At 39.1% G+C, this 22,426-nt stretch overlaps 1 protein-coding gene across 1 annotated transcript in view; it reads right to left on the bottom strand.

Moving 5' to 3' along the window:
• The window catches only part of MED27 (mediator complex subunit 27), an 84,232-nt gene that overhangs the window by 24,306 nt on the left and 37,500 nt on the right, over positions 1-22,426 (bottom strand). The window contains exon 4 of the mRNA XM_021543531.3: positions 2,570-2,663. Within this exon, the coding sequence (XP_021399206.1) occupies positions 2,570-2,663 (94 nt within the window). The remainder of the gene's footprint in view (positions 1-2,569; positions 2,664-22,426) is intronic.

Genomic DNA, 22,426 nt, shown 5'->3' on the forward strand with positions numbered 1-22,426 from the left:
AAGAGATCAAACCCACAAACCAGCATCACTGGCACCACGCCCTAACCAAGAGAGTTCATCTCAGGGCTCTTCCTCATGCTGAAGTGAAACTTTCTGTGGTGTCTTTTAGTTTATGGCTGCAACTCCTTCTCCCGTCACTGGGCACCACTCAAGAGAGTTTGGCACTGAGTTGACACATCTTGGAGACACTGACATGGATTGCTGAGATCCCCTCTCAGCCTTCCCTTCTCCAGATTAACCCGGCCCAGCTCTGCAGTGTCTCCTCATCAGAGAGGTGCTCCAGCCCCAAATCCTCTGGGTGCCCTCCACAGGAGCCCTCCAGCAGCTCTTTGTTCTTCTTGAAGAGAAAGACATCTTCTTGCAGCACCTGATGGATCTTAGTGGTACAGGTCCCACCTCTACAGCTAAGGACATAAACAGATTTCCATGTGCACATGAAGTTGTAGAGTTGAAACTTTCCCTCTTGGGTCTTCTTCCTAAAGATAATTTGTTTGGCATAGGCTCCAACGTTCCTTGAGTTTCAAAGAGTCTCCCAGACCCCCTTTTCCCCTTCTTCCCCATCTCCTTCCAATCATTTACATGTTTTTAAGGTATGTATAGTGCTTACCAGTGCCTTTGAAGGTAAATACACGGGTTTTCTCTGTTAGATGGAATGATTGTATTTAAAGATCCTATAAAAATCAGACCTTTGCATCAAGGACCTTCCCAAGACACCAGGTGTGCTATGAACAGTCCAAGGATTGAGATTATACAGTTAGTTAATTAACTCTGGGCAAACAGTTTGGCTGTGAAATATTTTGATAAAATGAACGTTATGTGGAGCCTTTGGCACTGAGGTAAACCACACTGCTGCAGGGGAGCAACTCCAGATGTAACCTGGGCTAAGCTCAGAGTGAGAAATCACAAGTGCTGAAGAAACCTCCCTCCTTCTGGGGGAGGTGCTCTTCACACTGCCCATCCCTCAGCACCTTTTTCACTGAAGGATCTGTGGCTGAAAACAGCAAAAGCTTTTGTAGCAGTCAGGGCCAGATGGAAAGTGCCATATTGGCAACATCAACTGAGACAGATGGGGAAGAGGGAAAACCTGGCTAAAAGCAAAAATGATAAACCCATCACACAATCACACACAAAAATACTTTAAAAACAATCTTTTTGATCTCTGATCCAAGGAAAATATGCACACCACTGGTTCAACATGGGGTTGGGATCTTGTAGAAACAAAAATGTCCTTGATTTAGAGAGCAACTGCCACATGGAATTCACTCAGTTACTGCTGCTGGTGAAAGGCACTTCCTTTACTTACCACCCAACCTTGTTCCTTGGAAGTCACATCCAAGATAATTTACCCTACTTCCTAATGGTGCCCGAGTCTTGAAAAACATCATCTATTTCCTGACCACCTCAAAAAACCACCAAAAGTGAAAGGTACTTCAATATGCAAAGAAGGGCTCCAAGAAATGGAAAGCATTTCAAAGTAGGGAAGCAAAACCAGACTTTTTTTTACAGAAAACCAGATAAAACACAAAGTCAGCTTAAGAGGAATTGCAAAAACTTTTAAGACTTAAAACTTCTTAAGACTGCACTGATGAATTCCATTCTTTTCTGGAATATATTTTTCCACTTGGTGAATCCAACAATTGCAGATTAAATGTTTTAATGCCAGCTGTTTATTTTAACCTCTGACTCAGTTAATCTCTTGTGAATTTGTGGCTGTTCAAAGAAAGTTAATAATGAGATGTTAGACAGTTGATTAATTAAAACAAAATACACTTAAAATACTTAAACATTAAAAATAATCACAGCAATAGTTGCTATAGGGAAATTTCCATGAGAAATGTGAGATGTAAGAGACTGAACTGGCCACAGTTCTTCATCTATGTATGTGGTATATTTTCTAGTTTTATTTAAAATTTGGCAAAATATGTCACTTCTGCCTTTCCCTAGAAGGAAATCAGCATCCAGCTGCCACACCTCTTCCACTTAAAGTCTTAGAGCTCTGAAGACTTCTTCTGCTGTAAGCACAACAGCTGCCTGTAAAAATGGATGTGAACAATAGCTTCCTCTGCAATGAAGTCTTGCTTGGTCAGGCAGAAATAAGTTGAATGTATTGGACTTGTTTATCTCAAATCCAGCCTTTACTGCTCATTTACTTCAAAGGCAAATTCTTAACTTCATCATATAACAGAAATTCACTGACCCAAGAGCAATGTGAACAAATTCAAATCATATTGGTTTCCTTCTTCTTTTCTTCTTCACAACATTCTCTTCCTTCTTAATTATCATGATTAAGATTCACTCATTGGCAAGTCTGCCAAAACCCACAGTGAATATTTAAGTTTTGTGCTCATATTTCTACAATCACATTTAACAATAAAGCAATAGATCTTCTGTTTAAAAGGGAAATTATTTTTATCACTTATTTGCCTAAGAGCAAGAAAGATGCTGCATTGCTGTGGCAAATGAAGAATGATATGTTTCTGGGAAAAAACCATCTTTAATAACCTGCATTTTTGGGACAGTAATTCAGCCTGTGAAGACAATCAACTTGAGATTAAATGTTTCAGCTTACCAGAAGCATTGCAGAGGTTCCATTTGGCCGGGAGAGCTGGATGGACATTTCAGGGAACATCCGATCAATCCGACTGATCACATCATCAACGTATCTACCAACCAAACCAAAGAGCAGCATTAACACAAGGGCTCTCTCTCTCACACTCAGATTATAAAAACTATGCTTTTAAAAAAAATTTATCCTTTTTAGGAATTATTTTAAAATTTATCCTTTTTAACCCTGTTCATGGGTCTTTCCTTAATCAATTTCTCTCTGATACCTGCGTATTTTTCGAAACCACATGCAAGCAATAATTCAAAAAGTTATTGATAAGAGGAAACAAACCGAAGTTCTCTGCAAGTTGTTTTGAAAATCAATTACTCTGCCCTTAAAAACATGCACTCTTAAATTTTAGTCCAAATCTGTCAGCTGCAAACTCCTGCATTGTATTTCTATACTTTCTCCTCAGGAGGGTTGAAGGACACATGATTACAATTACTCTTCCAGTGTAGGAATTCACAGGCTGTCATGTCCTTACTCTCTCTTTGATAAACCTAACAGATACAGGTTTTATCAAAGTCTTTGGATGATTCTTAGGGGTGTTTTTTTTTTTTTTTCCCCTGGATCTTTCCAATTTATTTCATGCACTGGTGACTCTGAAATTGGCTGGTAAATTCCAGATGTTTCTCTGGAGCAATCAAACACAAAGGTAAAACAACATCCTTTCTGCTGGGTGTAATCTCTGTTTCTGCAGGCCAAGGTGAGCTGGCACACAGCTGTCCTGCTCCCTGGGATCAAATTAAGAGCTGACCTCCATTAACACTGAAAAGAGCCTTACAGGGACCTTGTTTCCCAGGACACATCACCCCAAGCCATGGACATGCCACTTCAGCCACTCCTCCGGACATATTAAAATCCAAATATTTGCTTTAGCAGAGTTCCCAGGACAGTCTGTATCATCTGTGCACTGATCTGTCCCCATTTACAAACTCTGCAACTCAACCAGATTCATGAATGAATTTGTAAATAAAACTGTTTCCATGCTAAACCACATACATGCTTTGAAAAAAAGACTTTGGAAAAATTGGTTACCTGAGTTAGATTAACAGTAAAACTTAAAAAAAAAAAAAAAAAAAGCTAATTATTTCCCATTAATCTGCTTAAACAAAGGCAAAAAATGTTGAATTCCTGCTCTTCAAAGTAATTAATTTCTAATGTTAGTGCTAAAACTTCCTGAACATCAGTAAGGTGCTATGCTCCAATTGCTTCTTTGCAAAGGATTAAAACAATCAGAAAAAATAAAATCAAATCAGGAAAGCTCCACCTCCTCAGCTGGTAAAGTCAGCTTTTAAAAGTAACCAAAGAATGAAATGAGTTATGACAATTTTGCACAAAAGCCTTAATCCACACTTGTCATTGTGCAGAACAAAGTTCCCCCATTCACTGCAATGACTCATTGACACTTGCTGCTGATAAGAAAAGCCAAAAACATCCAGAAGCCAAGAATTTCCTCAGCACTGGGAAAGAGGAGGCACATCACACACTGCTCCAGGAGGAACCAACTACACATGGACGGCACAAACCCAACTCATTTTAAACACTGCTGAATCCCAGACTGATTCCATACAGCAGGAGAGTTTACTCTGCTTCATAAATGCCACTACTCCTGCAAATAAATTAATCTCTTGCATGTGGGGTCCAGGGATGTCTGGCTGTGGTACAGGCAAGGAGAGATTCTGTGGTTCTGAACATGTCATGATGCAGATTTTTACATAGCTTAAGTTTTCCAATTTGCCAAGCTGAAGCCAATAAGAAGTTAAACCAAATAAGAAGTTGTGGAAAACAAGACACTGGCATAGTCAATGCATTAAGGAAGGAAAATTCAAGCAATTTTAAATCATGTGAACAACATTTGGATGTGGGCATTTCATCTGCTTACGTCCTTCTGAAAATCCCAGTGGACATGTACACCCATCCTTTGAAAATGGGATGCACACTGGCTGGAGGTAATAAATTGTTCAAAGTCTTTCTTAGATGAGATTATTTTTAAATGTAAAATTGTCTTGACCATGAGGCTTAAAATCTGACTCAAACCCAACTGTCACCTTGTACTACGTGAGCACTGTAAGAACAGGGAATTCACAGGGTTGTGGAATCTTCCCTTTAAATGAAATCACACGTACAGCAAAGCAGAAATCTCCTGATTTGCATTAACCACCTTCTGAAAGCACTTAAAGGTGAGTTACTATGACTTTTTGGGCTTGGATGCCTGTTAATTTTGTACCACTTTTCATAGATCAGTTGACAGAAGGAGGAAAATGAAAACCACGTGCTGCAGGAAATGTGCTGTTTTACTCTGGCAGCTCTGTCAGGAGCATCACACAGGGAACCTTTTCCTTCTCTTCTCAATCAATGGGATGTCAGAGAAGATCCCAGACCAACAGGAGAAAAGAGCATTGATGTATGCAGCATTGCTTTGTGCCTCTATGCCTTTTTTCAATTAGTCATCAGGCTTTCCTGAGCACTCAGAACAAAGATTCTTCCAAAAATACACATATAATTACTCAATTAGCCTGACTGGATTGTGTATTGTATCAAATATGAAATGGCAAACAACCTTATCTAATGCAAAATTCTATAGATTTGCTCTTCTGAGAGGACATCTGGTAAAACATCTTGTGAAGGGATGGACATGAGAAATCAGGTGCAGTGAAGTAATGTAAAAGTGTAACTGGTGATGACTTCAGAGAAAGCTGGGGCACACGTTAAAGAAGAGATAAAGTGCACTCCTGTGGCTGTTTGGGAAGAGGGTCAGAGAAAAAGCTGCTGTTTGGAACTTATTTTGTAGAACTGAAATACATACATTGACTGCCAAAATAAGCACTGACAAAATTTACACATCTCTGTCCAGTTTTAGCTCAAAATACGATAGTTCTTATTTATGTTACAGAACCTCTTGCCCAGTCTCAGAGAAGCAAAGCACTTGAGGATGGAGAAAAGTCTAATTTTACTTTGCCAACAAGCACTTCTAACTTCTGACGTCCTTTGCACATCTCAGTTTTCTCCTACGTACAAAAGATGATGGCTGGAACGAACATTTACCCAGATGAAATAACACAAAGTGGGGAAAAGCAAATGGCAATAGGTTTGTTCAGACATTTGGCTTATTTTCATCTTAAGAAATTAATGGAATTCTCAGAATTAAATAAGCTGAAATTTCATGTCCTAGAACAGGCATTGTTCCACCTACAAAGGGCTGAAGAGAGCGTCTAGACAAATTCCCTATTGCTTCTCTGGGATGCAAAGGTGGTTCAAAAAGGTCTGAAGCCAGGCTGCAAAAGACTGTACCAAATAATCTCAATTTTTTCAGCACAGAATTTTAACTCTTTATAGACAGAATTTCATATGATGAACTATCCTAGGTCTCAAAAAACATTTAACAACTTCTCACTGCAACATCCTGAGTTAGTCCCATTGTATTTAAAAGGCTTTAAGTAACTTCATCAACACCTGCACCCTAATCCAGATCCATGTGTGCCTCCTAATCCAGATCCCTGAACATCCTACTCAGAAAAGAACAGACTCAACCAACAGGTCTCCACCTCATTAAATCTCATCAAGCACTAAACCATTTCCCCAGTGTCATTTTATTGGTCTGGGAGGAAATTTTTAAAACATCTTCAACAGCAGGTTTGTACCAACTTTCCCCTCCCAGTTTTTCTTTTTCTTTCCTTCACGACACAGGTTCATGATTCTTCAGGAGGTATTAAAATTGAATTTTAGATACAAAATCTTTACTTATAAAATGCTAATACTATCATTCAGGGGTTTGCATCTGAATATGCAGAGCCAGCCAGTCCATCATATGCTCTCAAAGGCTGTCAACACTATAAATCAGTATTTTTATTTTAATGTAGAAGAGTTATTTTTTCCACAAACGTGCCAGATTAACAATACAAAAGTCAAAACAAATCTACTTCATGAACATCAGCAATGACTAAAATTAATTCAAAATATTACACTTCAAATAAAGCATTGTTATGAACATGCAGAGAAACCAAAAATAGAACAAAGTAATAGAGATATTAATTTAAAAACTCTCTGCCATTTTCCCAGAAAGCATACACAAAAATCCTCTAGTCCCTATTAGAGAAACAATGCCTGGGACATGCAGAAGACACCTTTGAAGCCAGTTAGAAAATACTGTTTAGAAAGGCCTAATTATCTATGCAAAACACTCACTGAGAAGTTTAATGCTTAAACATCAGGTTGACAACATAGAAATAATTCAGGAACCATTTTTGTAGATAAATGGTCTTGTACCATCTCTTTGATTCACACAAAGGCCCCCCAAAAGACAGCAATATAGGAAAGTAATTCATTATAAATGCCTTTCAATTCCACACTGGACAGATGGCTTCACTCTCTAATGTGACCTCTCTTTTTAATTTTTTTTTATTTTTACTGGATTAGATCCAGCAATCCAGTGTTAGTGTGATGTTTAACAGCTTAGACAAGACTTGAATAGCATTTTTCCCACACAGTGTTTCACTTGCATGCTGTTCATTTTTTGCACCCAATACAACAATTCAAAAATTAGAAATATAGGTACTAATAATACTTTTCTTTTTGAAGAAAGAAAATTTTGCTAAGTGATCTTGGGAAGATGGAGATAAAGAGAAAAGGAGTAAAACCACAAATTTGTAACATGAAAGAAGTTAATCTTTCCTATACACTTAGCAGAAAACATCACATGTAAGACAAAAATAAACTCTACAATTCCATCAAATCTGGATTCATGATATTTTGGAGAGCAACCGGGGAAACTCTCCACACATCCTCTCACTTACTAGCACAGTATTTACTTGCTCACAGATTTTAATTTCTTTTTTTTTTTTTTTTTTGGCTTTCAGTTAATATTTTCAACCCAGTTAATAATTTCTTTTCACATGTGTGATATTTCAGAAGCATGAGCTGGCCCTGCTGCACATGTTGGGTTGGTTGATGGTGGCACTGGGGGACAGCATTTGCCAGCACTCATTCTAAGACCTATGGAACAGCTATTTTTGGCAGAACCAAGATTCAACATACAACTTCAAGACTTTAGCAGCAGCAGAATTTAAAATATTGTAGACTTACAAAGAGATTTAATAGTTTTCAGGCAGCCTGATTGGAGAAATAGTATATTTTAACACATACAGGGTAACCACAGTTCTAGTGTGATTTATTCATCACGGAATTTAAGTTTTAATTTGATTCAGCTACCTGCTAGGCAAGTCTCTGCAGGTAGCAAATTCAAGTTGATAGAAGGCTTTTCAGAAGCATCAATTAACAATAGTTATTAAAACAGTGACCTCTGCCAGCTCTGGTGAGATGACACTTCCTGCTTGGATAGGCAATGAAGAGCGTGAAAAGAAATTCAACACCACTCACGCTGAGAAAGCGACTTCACATCTCAAGACTAAATTAGACAGCTGGCACCATCCCTGACATCTGTACAACAATCCTGGAAGTCTCTGCCTCCTCTCCCAAATTCCACAGGTTCTGTAGAAATTTTTTTCATTATTATTGTTAACACAGGCTCTTGCTTTTCACTTCTGCAGAGCCTCTATAAAATGCTCACGGTTTCCTGGCTCCGGTACTAAACTCTCTTGTTTTGAACAACTTCTCCTCCAGCTATGAGTTTCCTTGCCAGGCTGTTTTCTCATACAGTTGTTAACACCGTCCTCTTGTCCTTTCTGAACAAACTGTTTCAGCAGTTTCCTCTCTCTTCTCACCCAATTTCCAAGTTTCTTGTGGTGGAAGATTCCAGCCAGGATCCTCTTGGCTCATCTTTTTCTTCCCTTCTCATCTGCACGTTGACTTGGTCTCTGCTACTCCTGCAATGCCTCTGTTCCCGCTGTAAAATCTTTATTCATGCTATATCACAAAGGAAAAATGTTCTTTCAAATATCTGACTTGTAACTACCAGGAGGTGAGGTGAGTGCAGAAGGAGCAAATCTGAGTTCTGCACAGTTCTTCAGTCTTGGGGCTAAACCACAGGATGAGCAGGAGGGAGTTTCAGCACTGGAGAGTCTTGGCAGTATGAATCCTGAATCCACAGTTGTGGGAAGAAGTCAGTGTGGGCTGCAAGGAACTGATTTGCTAAGATACCTTGAACAAAGGTCCTAAGGAACAAATCTGCTAAAATTTTTGTGCAACCCACTCCACTCCACCTTCAGAGGAGTGGAAGCACTGAAAGATCCAAACTCAAAGAAGGCAGACTTCCATTGATTCTTAAAAATCCTCCTGTTTTCAACTTTGCTATGGATGTTATTTTGGTCATAGAGGAATTATGCTTTATTACTGAGTGGATGCAAAAGATTAAGTTATGTGCTTAAATAGTCTAGCAGTGTTTACATATAAACACAGGGTGGTCTGCTGCAGAAGCATATGCACACAGAGCTGTATCAAACACTCACCATCTGCACTTCTCACTCACAAAAGGCCAAACCTGGTGCAGCACTTAAGGACACATGTGGAATCATTTGGACAGCTCTCCAGAAGCCAAGACAGAGTGTTTAAGGGTTGGATTTACAAAGACATTTAGAAACCTGAGGCTGTGATTCAACAATTTTCAGGCTTCAGCAGCAATAGTGACATAAGGCACTGACACATCCCCTCCTGCACAGCATTCAGCCCCCTCAGCTGTGCTATGCTGGAAGAGCTGGAGCTCACAACTGAGCTGGCTTGAAGGAAAAAAAGAAGTATTGGTTTAAATCTAAACCAGTTTCATGATTCAACTCCCTGTGAGGCTGCACACACAGCGTGCCAGTACAATTCCTGCTGGCACTACACATCATGGGCCAGGAATGCTGCACACTGGGGTCGTTCTATTACAACAATAAAATATTGGTTTATGGTAAAATGTTGTTACTTTAGCGGCATTGTTTATAGAGCAAACACAACTCTGAATTCTTCAGTGAGTCCACTGCTACGTGACGTGGTGCAGACCTGCCTGGAATGTCCTCAAAGGTCTGAGCTGACAGTGATGGCACAAATGAACACAGGTTCTCCTCCTAAAAGCTTCTGGAATGCAAACCTGCTGCTGAATTAAATACTCTCTGGACATCTGCACATTTATATTAAATATGAGCAAATAGCTCTGTAACACACTCTGAAAACACACGTTGTCAGTGCATAATTTATTTTTCAATACAGAGCAAAAAGACATCTCTTCACAACACTGAATTCCAGTGCACCACCTTAAAAAGCATAACTTTAATAAGGAAAAGTTTAACTTACAAACAGAGACCTTGCAGTCTAATTCTCAGGGCTATTTTATTATAGTATTGAAATAACTTTCTTTGTACTTATGTGGAATGCTCTTCAAAATGCCTTTAATTCACAGCAGTAATCATGAGAGGAATATGGATATTAGAATGTGTGAAAACTGGTTAACAAAACAAGCATGCATCTACTTTACAGTCATCACCAGGATCCTGCCTGAGCCTGCACTGGTCTGTGCTTTATGAAACAGAAAAGCATTAACTCCTTTATACACACCTTGAGAGGTAAACCAGCCCTCCCCTTAACCATTCAGCATGGGTGGTAAAATAATTTCAGAACCAAAACTCCACAGTACAAATGCACTGTTTATATTTCCACTTCATGGAACATGATGTTGCACAACAACAATAATTATATTGCTATTATTAACAACAAATGCTAGAAGTAATTTTCAGGGGCCTGGGTAAGAATCAGAATTATTACATTAGTGTTTATCTACAAAGATGATTCTTGAATTATTCCTAACTTGTCAAGACATTTGTGCCCCTCACGTCAGCCTAAATTTGCATGTGCACACACATTTCCATACAGCAGAGATGTGTCAGAATTCCTCAGGAGAAACTCAAGCCAGAGTCCTTTAAAAAGGAACACAAATGTTTGCACACACACAGAGCTGTCCCCCACGGTGTTCCAAAGCTGGATGATGTCCCCACCCTCTGGGGTTCACCAGGGGTGGCTGGGTCAGTGCTGGGAGGTGAAGCCCCCTCTCCTGACTCCCAGACCTGCAGGGAGGGACAGGGGGTTCAGCTGATGCTGATCCCACTAAACACTGCTTTGACAAGGGCCCCAGAGGAAGGCACAGAGTTCAGTCCTGCCTCGAGGGAATGGGATGGGCTGGGATGGTTTCCAGGGAAGTGAGTGGGGCTGTTTCCCATCTGGGAAAGGCCCCACTGTGTGCACTGACCACCCGATGGGACCCTGACACCATGCATTGCTCCACACTGTCACTGAACTTGAGTTCAGCCTTCTCAAGCTAGAATTTATTATTTTATAACCTGTTATTTTCAGCTCTGCTATTGGAGATTTACTGCAACAGCAAAGCCTTCTCACTCTCTTTCTTTGTGCTTTATTTCTCCCTCAACAGAGCAGAAATTACAGTACTTACCTCCTTTTTTGAACACCAACAGATGATGCATGATACCTATTATTTATTCTATACTTATGGGAAGCAGCAGGGTTTTACCTTTGGGTGCAGTGAGTGATGAACAGGAAACAACACAGGATGTTGTGCCCAGTTAGACCTTTTCAGACACTGGGCTTGACCACGACAGGCACTGCTGGCAGGAAGAGATCCCAGTGATCACTTCTCTTAGGCACATCAACTCCCTGAACTTAGTGAAGGCATCACAAGTTCCAGAGGCTGGGAGGAAGGGAAGATCAGGGATCTAACCCTCTGGAGAATAGCTAATGTATCAAAACAGGAGAGCAGAGCAGACCATTTTATACACATGACTAAAATGATATAGAATTAGCAAGTGAAGACTCAAATTTTAGGCCTCATCAATAGAGTTCAAACAGCCACTCCAAAAAATCATCCACTTCAAGGTCTAGAGCTTTTGTTAAAATTACAAATTGTGGTAGAAAAGGCAAGTCTTAATATCATTAGTTCTAAGGGTACTTAAGATACTTGATATCAGCCTTTAAGGATCCTTAAGATCAATTTGTTCTTCTGTAATTAAGAGGGAAGCAAAGGTGAAGAAAAAAATCAGGAAAGATGAGATATAAACGTTTCGCAGCCCACTGCAATTTATTACACAAGCTTTTACCCATTTCAACTTCTGTGATCACTTACTTTAAATTTTCTTGAGGGAATTTCATAATTAGTCCTGGTTTTTAGCTCTTCAGAATTATGATCTGACCAAGTACTTCGATCTGCCTGTGATACTACAGAGATAAAAATCTATCTTACAACTCAGAGGTTTATCAAAAGACTCCTTCAAGGTCATCTTCACACTTCAGTAGAAAAACTGGAGATAACAAGAACAATTAGGCATTTATAAACTCAAGACTCTCCCAGTACAAACATTTAGGAGAGAGAAGCCCTTCAAAACACTATTTTATAAAAAATATGCTTTCATCACTTCTTCCTCCAGCATGACAAGCTGTTCCTTAGGTTGAGATTTTTTATAGGGCTTATGGAAATTAATTGCGTGGCTTCCACTGAAAGTCAACGTGGGGGAGGAGGGAGAATTCCCTTGAGGAAACTCTGAGAAAAACTCTCCTTGAACATGAAAGTTGGTTAAAGGAAAGGGCTCATCATGCCTGTAACTCCTGGGCTTGGTGAGCACAGTGCAGACATGGCAGCAAAGGGACAGCAGAAATTCACTGCACCTTTCTGGCCATTTCCCCACTCCTGTAATCAGACTCCCTCTCATCTGTTATTTCCACTCACACAAGGATCGTGTGCAGCCCCAGCAGAGATCACACAGGTTTTAAGTTCACTTTTGAAATGTTGGAGCCTCTGAGCTGGAGTTTGAAGTCTTTCATGGGGCTGAGAGCTGGACTAAAGCCAAGTAGCAGAGTAAGAAATACAGAAATTCAGAAGTGTAGTCCTGTACCTGCATTGCTTGACATCACCTGCAGATTTTCCCTAAAAAATAAAACCTAAGCTAGCATTAATGCCAAATATATTTAAAGTAGAATAAGCCTTGCAAAATTACCATGTCTGGTGCAATCTGGGAGAAAAGCTCAGCCTACTAAAAAATAATATAATTCTGTTTATGTAGGCAGACTAAGAGAGGAAAGTGCCCAAGTGAAATCCAAGGAATGAAGATCTCCCAAGGTAAGCATAAATATTATCATTAACACTGCCTAGCTTAGTTCCAAATACATTTCCCAATCCTCTTCATGAATATCAAGCTCCAAACTTGTGAAGAGCAAATTCCTTTAAGGCATGTCAAGTTGGTTATTCAAAGTAAAGAAATTCCAGGTTGTCAGATAATTTCTAATAGTAAATAGATACAGATTAAAAAAAAAAAAAAAAAAAAAAAAAGACAGGCTATGCATCCACAGTCCTTTAAAAAAGGAAAAACTAAAGCCTGACCACTGTAATGTGACTGAGTGGTACAAAATAATCCACCTGTCCCTGGGTCTGTACTTGGTCAAGAGCCAAGGTTTGTACTCTGCCAAACATCTCAAAAGTGCTGCTAGAGAAGGGCCAATAAAACATTTCCTGCAAACCCTGCAGACAACACGAGCCTGCTGAACCCTTTCTGATCAGCAGCCCCAGTGTCTGGCCTGTCTGTCAATGCCAGTGGCTCTCAGCAGGGAGTGGTTTATTATTCTAAAAAGATGCTCCAATGAAGAGAGGGTCAGCTCTGAATCACTGCCATGAGATTTAATTAGATTTTTACACTGACTAAAGACATTCCCTGCACACACACACACAATTTAAAATATGGTGATAAATGACAGTGTCTTTTAAAGCAAGGTTACTTTTTTAAAATTCCTGTTTTAAACTCCCTGTTTCTATTTTTTCTTTTCTTGAGACAGCTGTTTACATTACACAGTTATAGTGTCCAGGCTTAAAGGTTTCTTGTGAAAGTGTTCAATATTTTCTGATTAAAAACTCTTCTGGGCAAACCTGAAGTATTACACCAAATACAGAGCTCTATAATTTCCTAGGAAAAGGTTTGAAAACCCATACACAATTAAAAATTTGAAAAACCCAACGAAACAACCCAAATTTTCTTCACGACAGAATAAAACCTACAGAACAGATTGATACTGAATACACGTACATTATATAGCAATGTTATTATGCTGTTTTAATTAAAAATATACTGGATAAAGAAGAGAAAGAGGCTCAGCTGTAGCTGATCCACACAGCTGCAAACTACCTGTGTTAGCAGACAGAACGTTCATTAGGGGTAACCTCCCATCAAAGATTTTTCTAAAAGCCACCAGAGGAACGCTGAAGTCAAGCACGAGGGCCAGAGCTATTAGGGCTGTTTCAATCATTAGGAAACCATTATCTCAAATTCATGCTGCTACCAGGATACAGGTTCACCCAGTAACATGACAGCAAATTATATGATTAATTAGCTCCCACATAGCTACTGTGAGTCAACCAGTTGAAACTGATGCCCCTACAGAAACAGATGAAATATTACCCAATGGTAGCTACTGGCTGCACAGATCTTCCTGCAGTTACACTCCCAAAAATCAGTGAATTTGCAGATGTTTTAAGGGAGCTCCCCAGCCATGCTCACTTTGCATTCACTACTCAGTGTACACATATGCATTTCTGTATTTGATTTTTCTTTCACCATATAATTATTTTCACTTTTTTGCTTAATTGCCATCAAGTTTCCTGTAGATCCAAAACATAAAGGACTCAAAAGGATTCAAAACATAAACTACACTGGCATTCATCTAATGGCACCTATTCTTAAGAGCACTTCATAGGCATTTTTAATAAGGAGACAAAATATTTGCCTCCTTTGGCAATTTGGCAAAAGACACAATGAGATAAACACTGCACAACAACTCTGAAAGAGGTGATGGGGCAGCTGAAGAGAATGCTTAACTGAGAACAAAACCAATTAAATTATATCCACCACTGAGAACTTCCCTGCTCTGATTGCTGTCCTGCACCCCATCCCACCAGCTGAGTCAAGAGGTGAGAAGTAAGCCACAGCAAAATAAAAACAAACATGGGAAACAAAACAAATCTCATTTTATTCTTTTTGAGGGTTTACAAAAAACCCCAAAGGACACGTGTGTACAAACATTACCCAGTATTACAGCAGGTAATGCTCCCTGACACCTGGAGAGGCTCTGCTCACTCAGAGCTGAACTTTTCTCAGTACATCCTCTCCTTCACACTCAGGAGACAGGAATGAACTATTTATTTAGGATCTGAAAACACCAGGAGTCAACAGTGGAGAGACCTTATGTGAGAGAAAACAACTTCATCCTTGAAACTCTTCAAAACAAACCAGAGCAGGTTAAGAGATAAGGAAATAGTTGAAACAACCTGCAAATCTAAGGACCATCCAATAACCAGGTTCTCTGTGTACCTTCTTCCCACCATCATTTTAAGATATCTAGAGAATTTCAGCAGAAGGCATTTGAGAGATTTGCAAAATGCAGACCTTTAAGATCCAGTATTTATTTACTGACACTTTCACAAAGCAGTTAATACAAAAGCAAACTGATCACTTTATTAAGAGGTTTACTGTTTACTTTATTAAGAGGCATTAAGAGGTTTCTGATGGAAGGTGATGCCCAAGACACCAAAAATTAACTGGCTTTAATACATGCCAGCACACAAAGAGATTATTCAATCATGGCACTGCTGAGAGATGCAAAAGAGCAGGACAGAAAGAAGGATATTATAACAGGCTACAATATCAGAATCTTTATCCCTATTGATGACTTAATATAAAACTGAGGGAAGATAGCAATTGTGGAACAACAAAAAGAAATTAGTAGCTGCAGATTATATTTCAGTTGTACTAGCAAAAATTATAATTGATTTTCTGTCTGTGGTGTTAAAGTTGCTATCTTTGCTCTGAAAATAAATTTTAATTTTAAAAGCATAATCACATGTTAAAATAGTTCAACCTGGCATTTTCTGTCCACAAGCTCATTTTACAAGAGGGATACAGGAGCCACGATTGCTCTGTCATGTCAAAGAATCCATTTCACTTCCCTAGGCATACCTAAGATTAGAAAGCATTAAATTTGCTTATCATCTGCCATGCTGTAAAATCAGGTTGTTGAAGAAGGAACCTTTTGTCTAAATGAAGAGCAACTTTCAAACTAGAAAAGATCATGGAAGCATCCACATAGAAACTGGTTTTAAGCCAAATTTCAGATTTAAAAAAAAATCATGCAACTGTTACTTTAAATGCCAAGCACTCTTCCTTGTAGCACTCCTTTCAATTAACTCAGTTTCTCACTGTGGGATTTTTAAGCAGGCTACTATAATCTACATTATTACTTAATGTAGTGTCTTCAAAAATACCTGTTTTCTCCTTCCATCAGCCACTGCCCTCAAACTGTCCTTCTCAAAGGTTCACAAAAAGAGGGCTCAGCTCTTTTCAAGACCTGTCTACATGGCACACACAAATCTGTCATGAGCAAAGCATCATCTCTGCTGAGCAACTGTCAAAATGCAAAAACCAAAATGAAAGAAGGTTCTGCATGTAAAACAGGGAAGCAGAAAAGGCTGGGTTTGGCTTCAGGGGAGCTCAGCTTTACAGGGTTATTTTGGACACAGATATTACATTCTGACTGAACACACATCAGAACTGTAGGGTATTTTTTTGCAACTCCTAGAGCACATTTGATTTTAATACCAAACACTGAATACAACAATCAGCAAAAGAGCTCAACAGTTTGAGGCCACAGAAGAGTAGGCAGCTTGACACAGACTGACAGGCTCCAGCCAGGCTTGTGTGGAATTATTTCATGTGCTGGCACTTTGCCTTCCATCACTGAAATGAGCACCTAAAGGCAAGAACACAAAGGATACAGGATAATACATCACCACTCATCCATCACAACAACAGCTGGCAGTGGATACTTAGAGCTTCTTAACAGGCCTTGTTATCTGGTCATTCCTTCATTCCTCACAACGTGTCATTCCCAGACTCTGGATTTTTAAAAATATTACCTGGTCTTGAACAAGCAAAAATAAAAGGTAAAAGTCCAGACTCTCTCCGTGGATGAAGGCATCTGCTTTGTGGTTAATGCCTTCTTGCTCCATTCACTCCCAGCATTCCTGCACAGCTGATAAAATTCTCACCATTCCCATGGGGAAACTGAGGCACAGAACAACTCAACAAAACAGCAATTTGCTCTGCAAAAACTTGTTTAGGAGTCTCTGTATCTTTAAGTGCTTTCAAACACATATGAAATGAAATGGCTGAACACTATTCTACAATCACATTTGGTAAGGGATGGAGTCAAAGATTACAAGCAACTGTGGAGCATAATGATAATACACAGAATACAATTTTCATTTCATTTCATTCCAGGTAAGCTCAGCAAAAATTAAATATGTGACTCATTACCACCAATTCTGTGCCAAACTTTCTTTCCCAAAACTGAGTTTCAAAGAACAATCTTGAGCAACACTAAAGCATAAATTTAATTTCAATGCAAAACTTGCTGCATGGAGGTGCTTTTGGTTGCTAAAATTAGAGGGCTTACTACAGGATTCCCCTGGCCATGACTCACAGACAATAAAGACACGGTGTGCAGCCACAGAAAAAAGTCAGCCCAAGTCTCCAGTGTTAACAAGGTCTTCCCTGTGTAGTTTTTCTCCCATGCAAAGGTAAGAAAGGTAAATAGACAAATAATGAGGTGTATCTATGTCAGTTAGCAATGTGTATCACACTATTAATACACTTATTTCCACAATAACATATATATACTCCTGAGTAACATCAGTGAAACTGAAAGGATGGTGCTACTCCTGTGTAGGTAAAACCTACACAGCACAGAGCAAATGCCTTCCAAAATTAACCCATCAAGAATGGAAATAACAGTAAAGCAGCACCTATAAAGAGATGAAAACTGAGTCACTTTACCCAGTGAAACTTCTAATGGTTCCATTTTATTTATATTTTCCCACTGTGTGTTGGGAAAATGGGACTAGAAAATAAGTGCACCAAAATGTTTCAAATCATTTTAAGTGAAGATTATATTTAGAGGAGAAAACTATGAAGTCATCAGCTGGAAATTGCTTCCCCAAGCTTTTTTCATTTAACCCATCCACAGGACTCCTTGTAAACACATGAATACCCAGAGAATGCCCTAAAGTGAAATTAAAAAGTAATAACAGTTATTTTTAACGGCAGGTAAAGAAAGCAGAGCAAAGCAGTTCTCCTCTGTAGTTAGAAAGGACAGCCAGGCATCCTCTCTGTCCCTGCACGTGGTCAGGAGCACAGCCAGAGCCTGGCACCACCACGGTGCCAGGGATGGGAACAGTGCCCTGAGCTCCAGGACACCTCCATGGTGCAGTTCATCACTTGGGAAAACTTTCCCCTTCATAGAGTTACTGCTGAAATCATTTTAATTGTCTTTATTTCCAGGTAAGATTTGCATTTTTGAAGTCTTTTACTGTGATACACACCTAGAGAACTTCTCCTCAAGGGTACAGGGGTCCCATATGAAATCACTTTTATCCCCCCTCCCAGTGTAGCTGCTTAGTTTTCCTCTGAAAGACAAAGGTTATTTTGTAGAGATGCAGAAATAAAGTTATTAATTAATATATTCACAGTGGACTTATACCACCTTACACAATATAAATATACAATAAAGCTGATCTGGCTAAGCCACCAAAATATAAAGACCTTTTCATTCCACCTTATTCCAGCTCTGCTCCTCCTGCTCATCTCTGACAAGGGAATATACAACCAATGCAGTTGCTGTAATATATTTTTGAATTTGGCAAGAGGCACTTTTAATTTTATTCTTTTCAGACTGTCTGCTGCAGTAGAGCAGCCTCGAAGCCCCATCCCCCTAACAGCAAAGCTAAAAAAACAGAAATGGGGGGAGTTTAAAGCAATCTTATTATAAAATCACAGCTTTAGCAAAAGCTTTGATATCATTATTAGGTTTACACAAATTTCCTCTCTTATCTCGTTTGTTCTTCATTGTCTTAATTAGTCCAACTACACATAGTTTGTGTTCTTTCTAGCTTTTCTTTGACACAGAAACAAGCAGTTAAACTAGTATTTGCAGTCTTTAATTACACATTAAAATCTTCATCCTTGGACTTTCTTTTTTACTGAAAGTACAGGGATTCCCTACAGTGCAATATTAATGTTCTGCTCTGAATGCTGCAAGGGCATCTTCTAATGGTTGGGACTGTGGAACAACTTTTAATTAATTGCCACCTTTTAATGGCACGGTTCTCACACAAACATTACCTTTAAGGCAAACATACATCAAAGAGTCAGAAATTTGCTCTTTTACAACAGAGCTGAGGTCCCTAGTAATTCTAAACTCGCTAAGGGTCTTCTGCTCTGGATCTGTGCATGTTTTGGAAACAGCAGATCAACACTGCTACATGGCCCAGAGTCTCCAAAAAGATTCATCTTTTTCACTTCCCAAACAGAGTGTTCCAGTTAATCTTCCCCAAAGTAGATGGGAATGATTTCAAATTGCTCTGCTCGGTCACACAGGGCTCCACATCACACAACAATCCTGTATGGGGGATTATTTGTGGAATATGACAACAGAATATCAACAGGCACCAGCCCCAGGTGCTTTTTGGCTCATGTCTCCTTGTCAGGCATGTGCACAGAGCTCATCACATCAGTCCACAGTGGCTCACAACATACTTGTAGAAAAAGCTCCATACACAGTAAAGGAATTGTGGAATCTTAATTGCATGCACTCTCTTTCCACAGCACTTGGCTGTAAGAGGTGTTGAAAAGCGTAAATAGAATAGATTTTTTTCTCCCTGTTAAAATACACTGTGAAGTTTTATCTCCTAACCAATGTTTCCTACCCAGAGCAGCTGTGGCTGCCCCTGGATCCCTGAAGTGTCCAAGGCCAGGTTGGACAGGGCTTGGAGCAGCCTGGGATAGAAGAAGGTGTCCCTGCCCATGGCAGGGGCTGGAATGGGATCAGCTTTAAATCCCTTCCCACCCAAACCATTCTGTGATTCTTTAATGCATATTTCAGTCATTTACTAGGGATAAAGCAACATCCGAGATCCATTTGTATTGTATGGATAGAAATTATTCTCCAGTTAATGAATATCATAAGGAACATTTAGTTTTAGTCAAGGTATTTCCTTTGGACAATCTATGTTGATCAATGCCTGCTGGTTTTTTGTAATTACTTTGTAAGAAAATATGCAGCTGTGTAGTACTTAATGGAATGAAATTAAATACAGCATATAACTGCAGCAAAAAAAAAAAAAAAAGGCACTGATTTGGCATAACAAAACAAAGAAGATTACTGCAGAAACCCCTGCTGTCAGATATATCAACATATTAGAAGATTAAATCAAGATTAAAATGTTTAAAAGAATTGTGTTTCTAAAGATGCACAGAGCAGCAAAGCTCATGTACTGTATCTTTGGCATCTACATAAGTTACAAAGCATCTGTAAAGTCCCAAAGTTAACATGATTCAAAACCCAAGTAAACAACACTGAAATCAGAGAAATTGGACAATTTAAGAGCACCTATTTTAAAATTTACCTGTTACACTGAAATAAAATTTCAACTGGATTACCCCCTTCTCTCTTTTTTGGAGCAGAGTTTGGTAAGGTACCTTTGGCTACAAGTAGTGGGATGACCACTGTTCTATCCCTGGATTTGATCTGACTGGAGTTGCCTAAAGAAGCCCTTCATGAATCAAAACTGTATTGTGGAGTTTTTTCTTTCCAGCTACGTTATACTGAGTGCTCAACAGTAAATACCACATAACTGAGACAGATTGCCATTACATTTAACAGCAGACTCTTTCACCCTTATCACATTTAAACAAAACACACCCAAAGCAGCAGGACAAAAACATCCAGTCACAGAGCTCTGGAACATTTGTCCCTGCTGCTGACATGGGCAACTGGGAAGGAAAAATATCTGTCTTTAAAAGCTTAGAATCATCTCTCATCCAAATGAGAAGGACTGGGTAACTCACTTGTGTCACACCTGAAACCCAGAAAGGACCATGCAACACCCACCCAAGGGCTGGGAAAACTCAGCTCAAGACAGGTTAATGATGTGCCATCACCCTGGAAGTGTCCCTGATCATTTGTTCCACTGATGGGATCAGCCAAGGGAGATGCTTCCCCAGCTGTGGGATCCACAAGCCCTGAACACGCTGAAATCACCATGGCAGTCAGGGGTAAATGGCAATACACTGCAACTGCCACTGAAACAGCTTCACAAAGAGCTCTGCAACAGCAGTTCAGCAATTTACTCAAAATAAAAAGAAAACAGCACAATGATGTGATCCAAACTGTGCACAGGACACCAAATACGAAAATTAATGTTCGATTGACATGGTACACGGCTGCAAAGTAATTAAACTTATTCTTGTAAATATTATTGTCTAACAATATAAAGAAATATTTTTTTAATCTTTTTTTCCTTTCATATAAAAGGGGGATTAATTTGTGGAGCAAAAGGGTCACATGTTTCAGCAACATGTTCTTTTACAGTTCCTGTTGCACTGTCTGGCTAAAATCAAGCTGAAGAATTCTGTGAGAAACTTAAACATTACCAGGGATATGAAATGAGCTCCCAGTCTTGAAAGTTATTGGAAACTGATCTCTTCCTTATTAATACAATTCCCCATCATGTACAAAAAGATATCTCCATGTTCCAGAATGCAAACAGAGTTTTAATCTTTAATTATATTCTCAACCTCAGCTCTTCTGGAGAGAAGTACAGATGTGGGCCTGAGGATTATTGCTTTATTACATTATCATCTCTGTGGTATTTAATGAATATTGATACTTAATGCAGCTTTGCCAGTACAGGCAAAGAAGAATTTGAGAACTGCACAAAGAACTTCTGATGACTTCTCTCAAAACAGGAAATACAGACACACACTTCACTCTTCTACTCTTGAACACTCCAGGAGGAGGCCCAAAGCTTGGAGCCCTGACACTGAAATTATTGCAATAACAACACTGGCTCTTAAATAACCCCACCCCTACACCTGCTGTCACACTGAACTGAATCAGATTCATCACAGAATTTGGGTTGGAAAGGACTAACACAACATAATTTAAACAAGTTCTCTTAAAAATTAGAAAACTTACAAACATTTATTGCTTTATTGTTTTGCATTACCTTTAGGAAAACCTGTCTTTTTCTCACGTACTGAAAATCCCTGAACTTAGGAAGCAATTAGATGCTGTTTATAAAACAAATTGCTGAAAAAACACTTTCCTCCAAAAAACTCTTGGCAAAGGGCTCAGGATTTTTCCTTAATGCAAAAATGTTAAATTTTTGCATTAATTCCAAATAATTTATTCTGGCACATCTGATGACTGGGAGTATAATTTTATATATATATATGTATCTGTTTAAACCAGCACCTTTTTAAATACTAAATCCTTAATTAAAAATCAATTTGAGTATCCTGAAGAAAGCTCTTGACCAAAGCCAATGGAATCTGACAGTACTAATTATATGACAGAACTATTAAACAGGTGAGACATTAATGCTGTGACAGAACAACACTTTGAATATGCTGGTACTGAATCAAACTCCAATAAACACAGAGTTTGGGATATCTGCACAGTTCTGTTCCAAATCCAGATGAACAAATACCTGCTGAAACTAGCCAGGAAATTAACTTTTTATGGAATCCACTCACTATGCAGTGAGTGGAGTAGCTAATGCAGTTCCAAAGGATGCAAAAACTATGGACTTCTTTTGAATACATCCTTCTTCTCTAGAAGAATCATCCAGATGAATTCTGAGGTGTAGAGAGCAGATCAGAGACCTCCTCCATCTCACCCAGAACCATGAGTAGAAACAGAGTGCCCATCCAGAATCTCTATATCCTCAGGTCATTGTTATCTCCTAAAAGAAAAGTTATCTCCACAGATTTTTTTTTTTTT

The sequence above is a fragment of the Lonchura striata genome, chromosome 17 (assembly GCF_050655825.1).
Source record: "Lonchura striata isolate lonStrDom1 chromosome 17, ASM5065582v1, whole genome shotgun sequence".
In the NCBI taxonomy this organism is placed as follows: domain Eukaryota; kingdom Metazoa; phylum Chordata; class Aves; order Passeriformes; family Estrildidae; genus Lonchura; species Lonchura striata.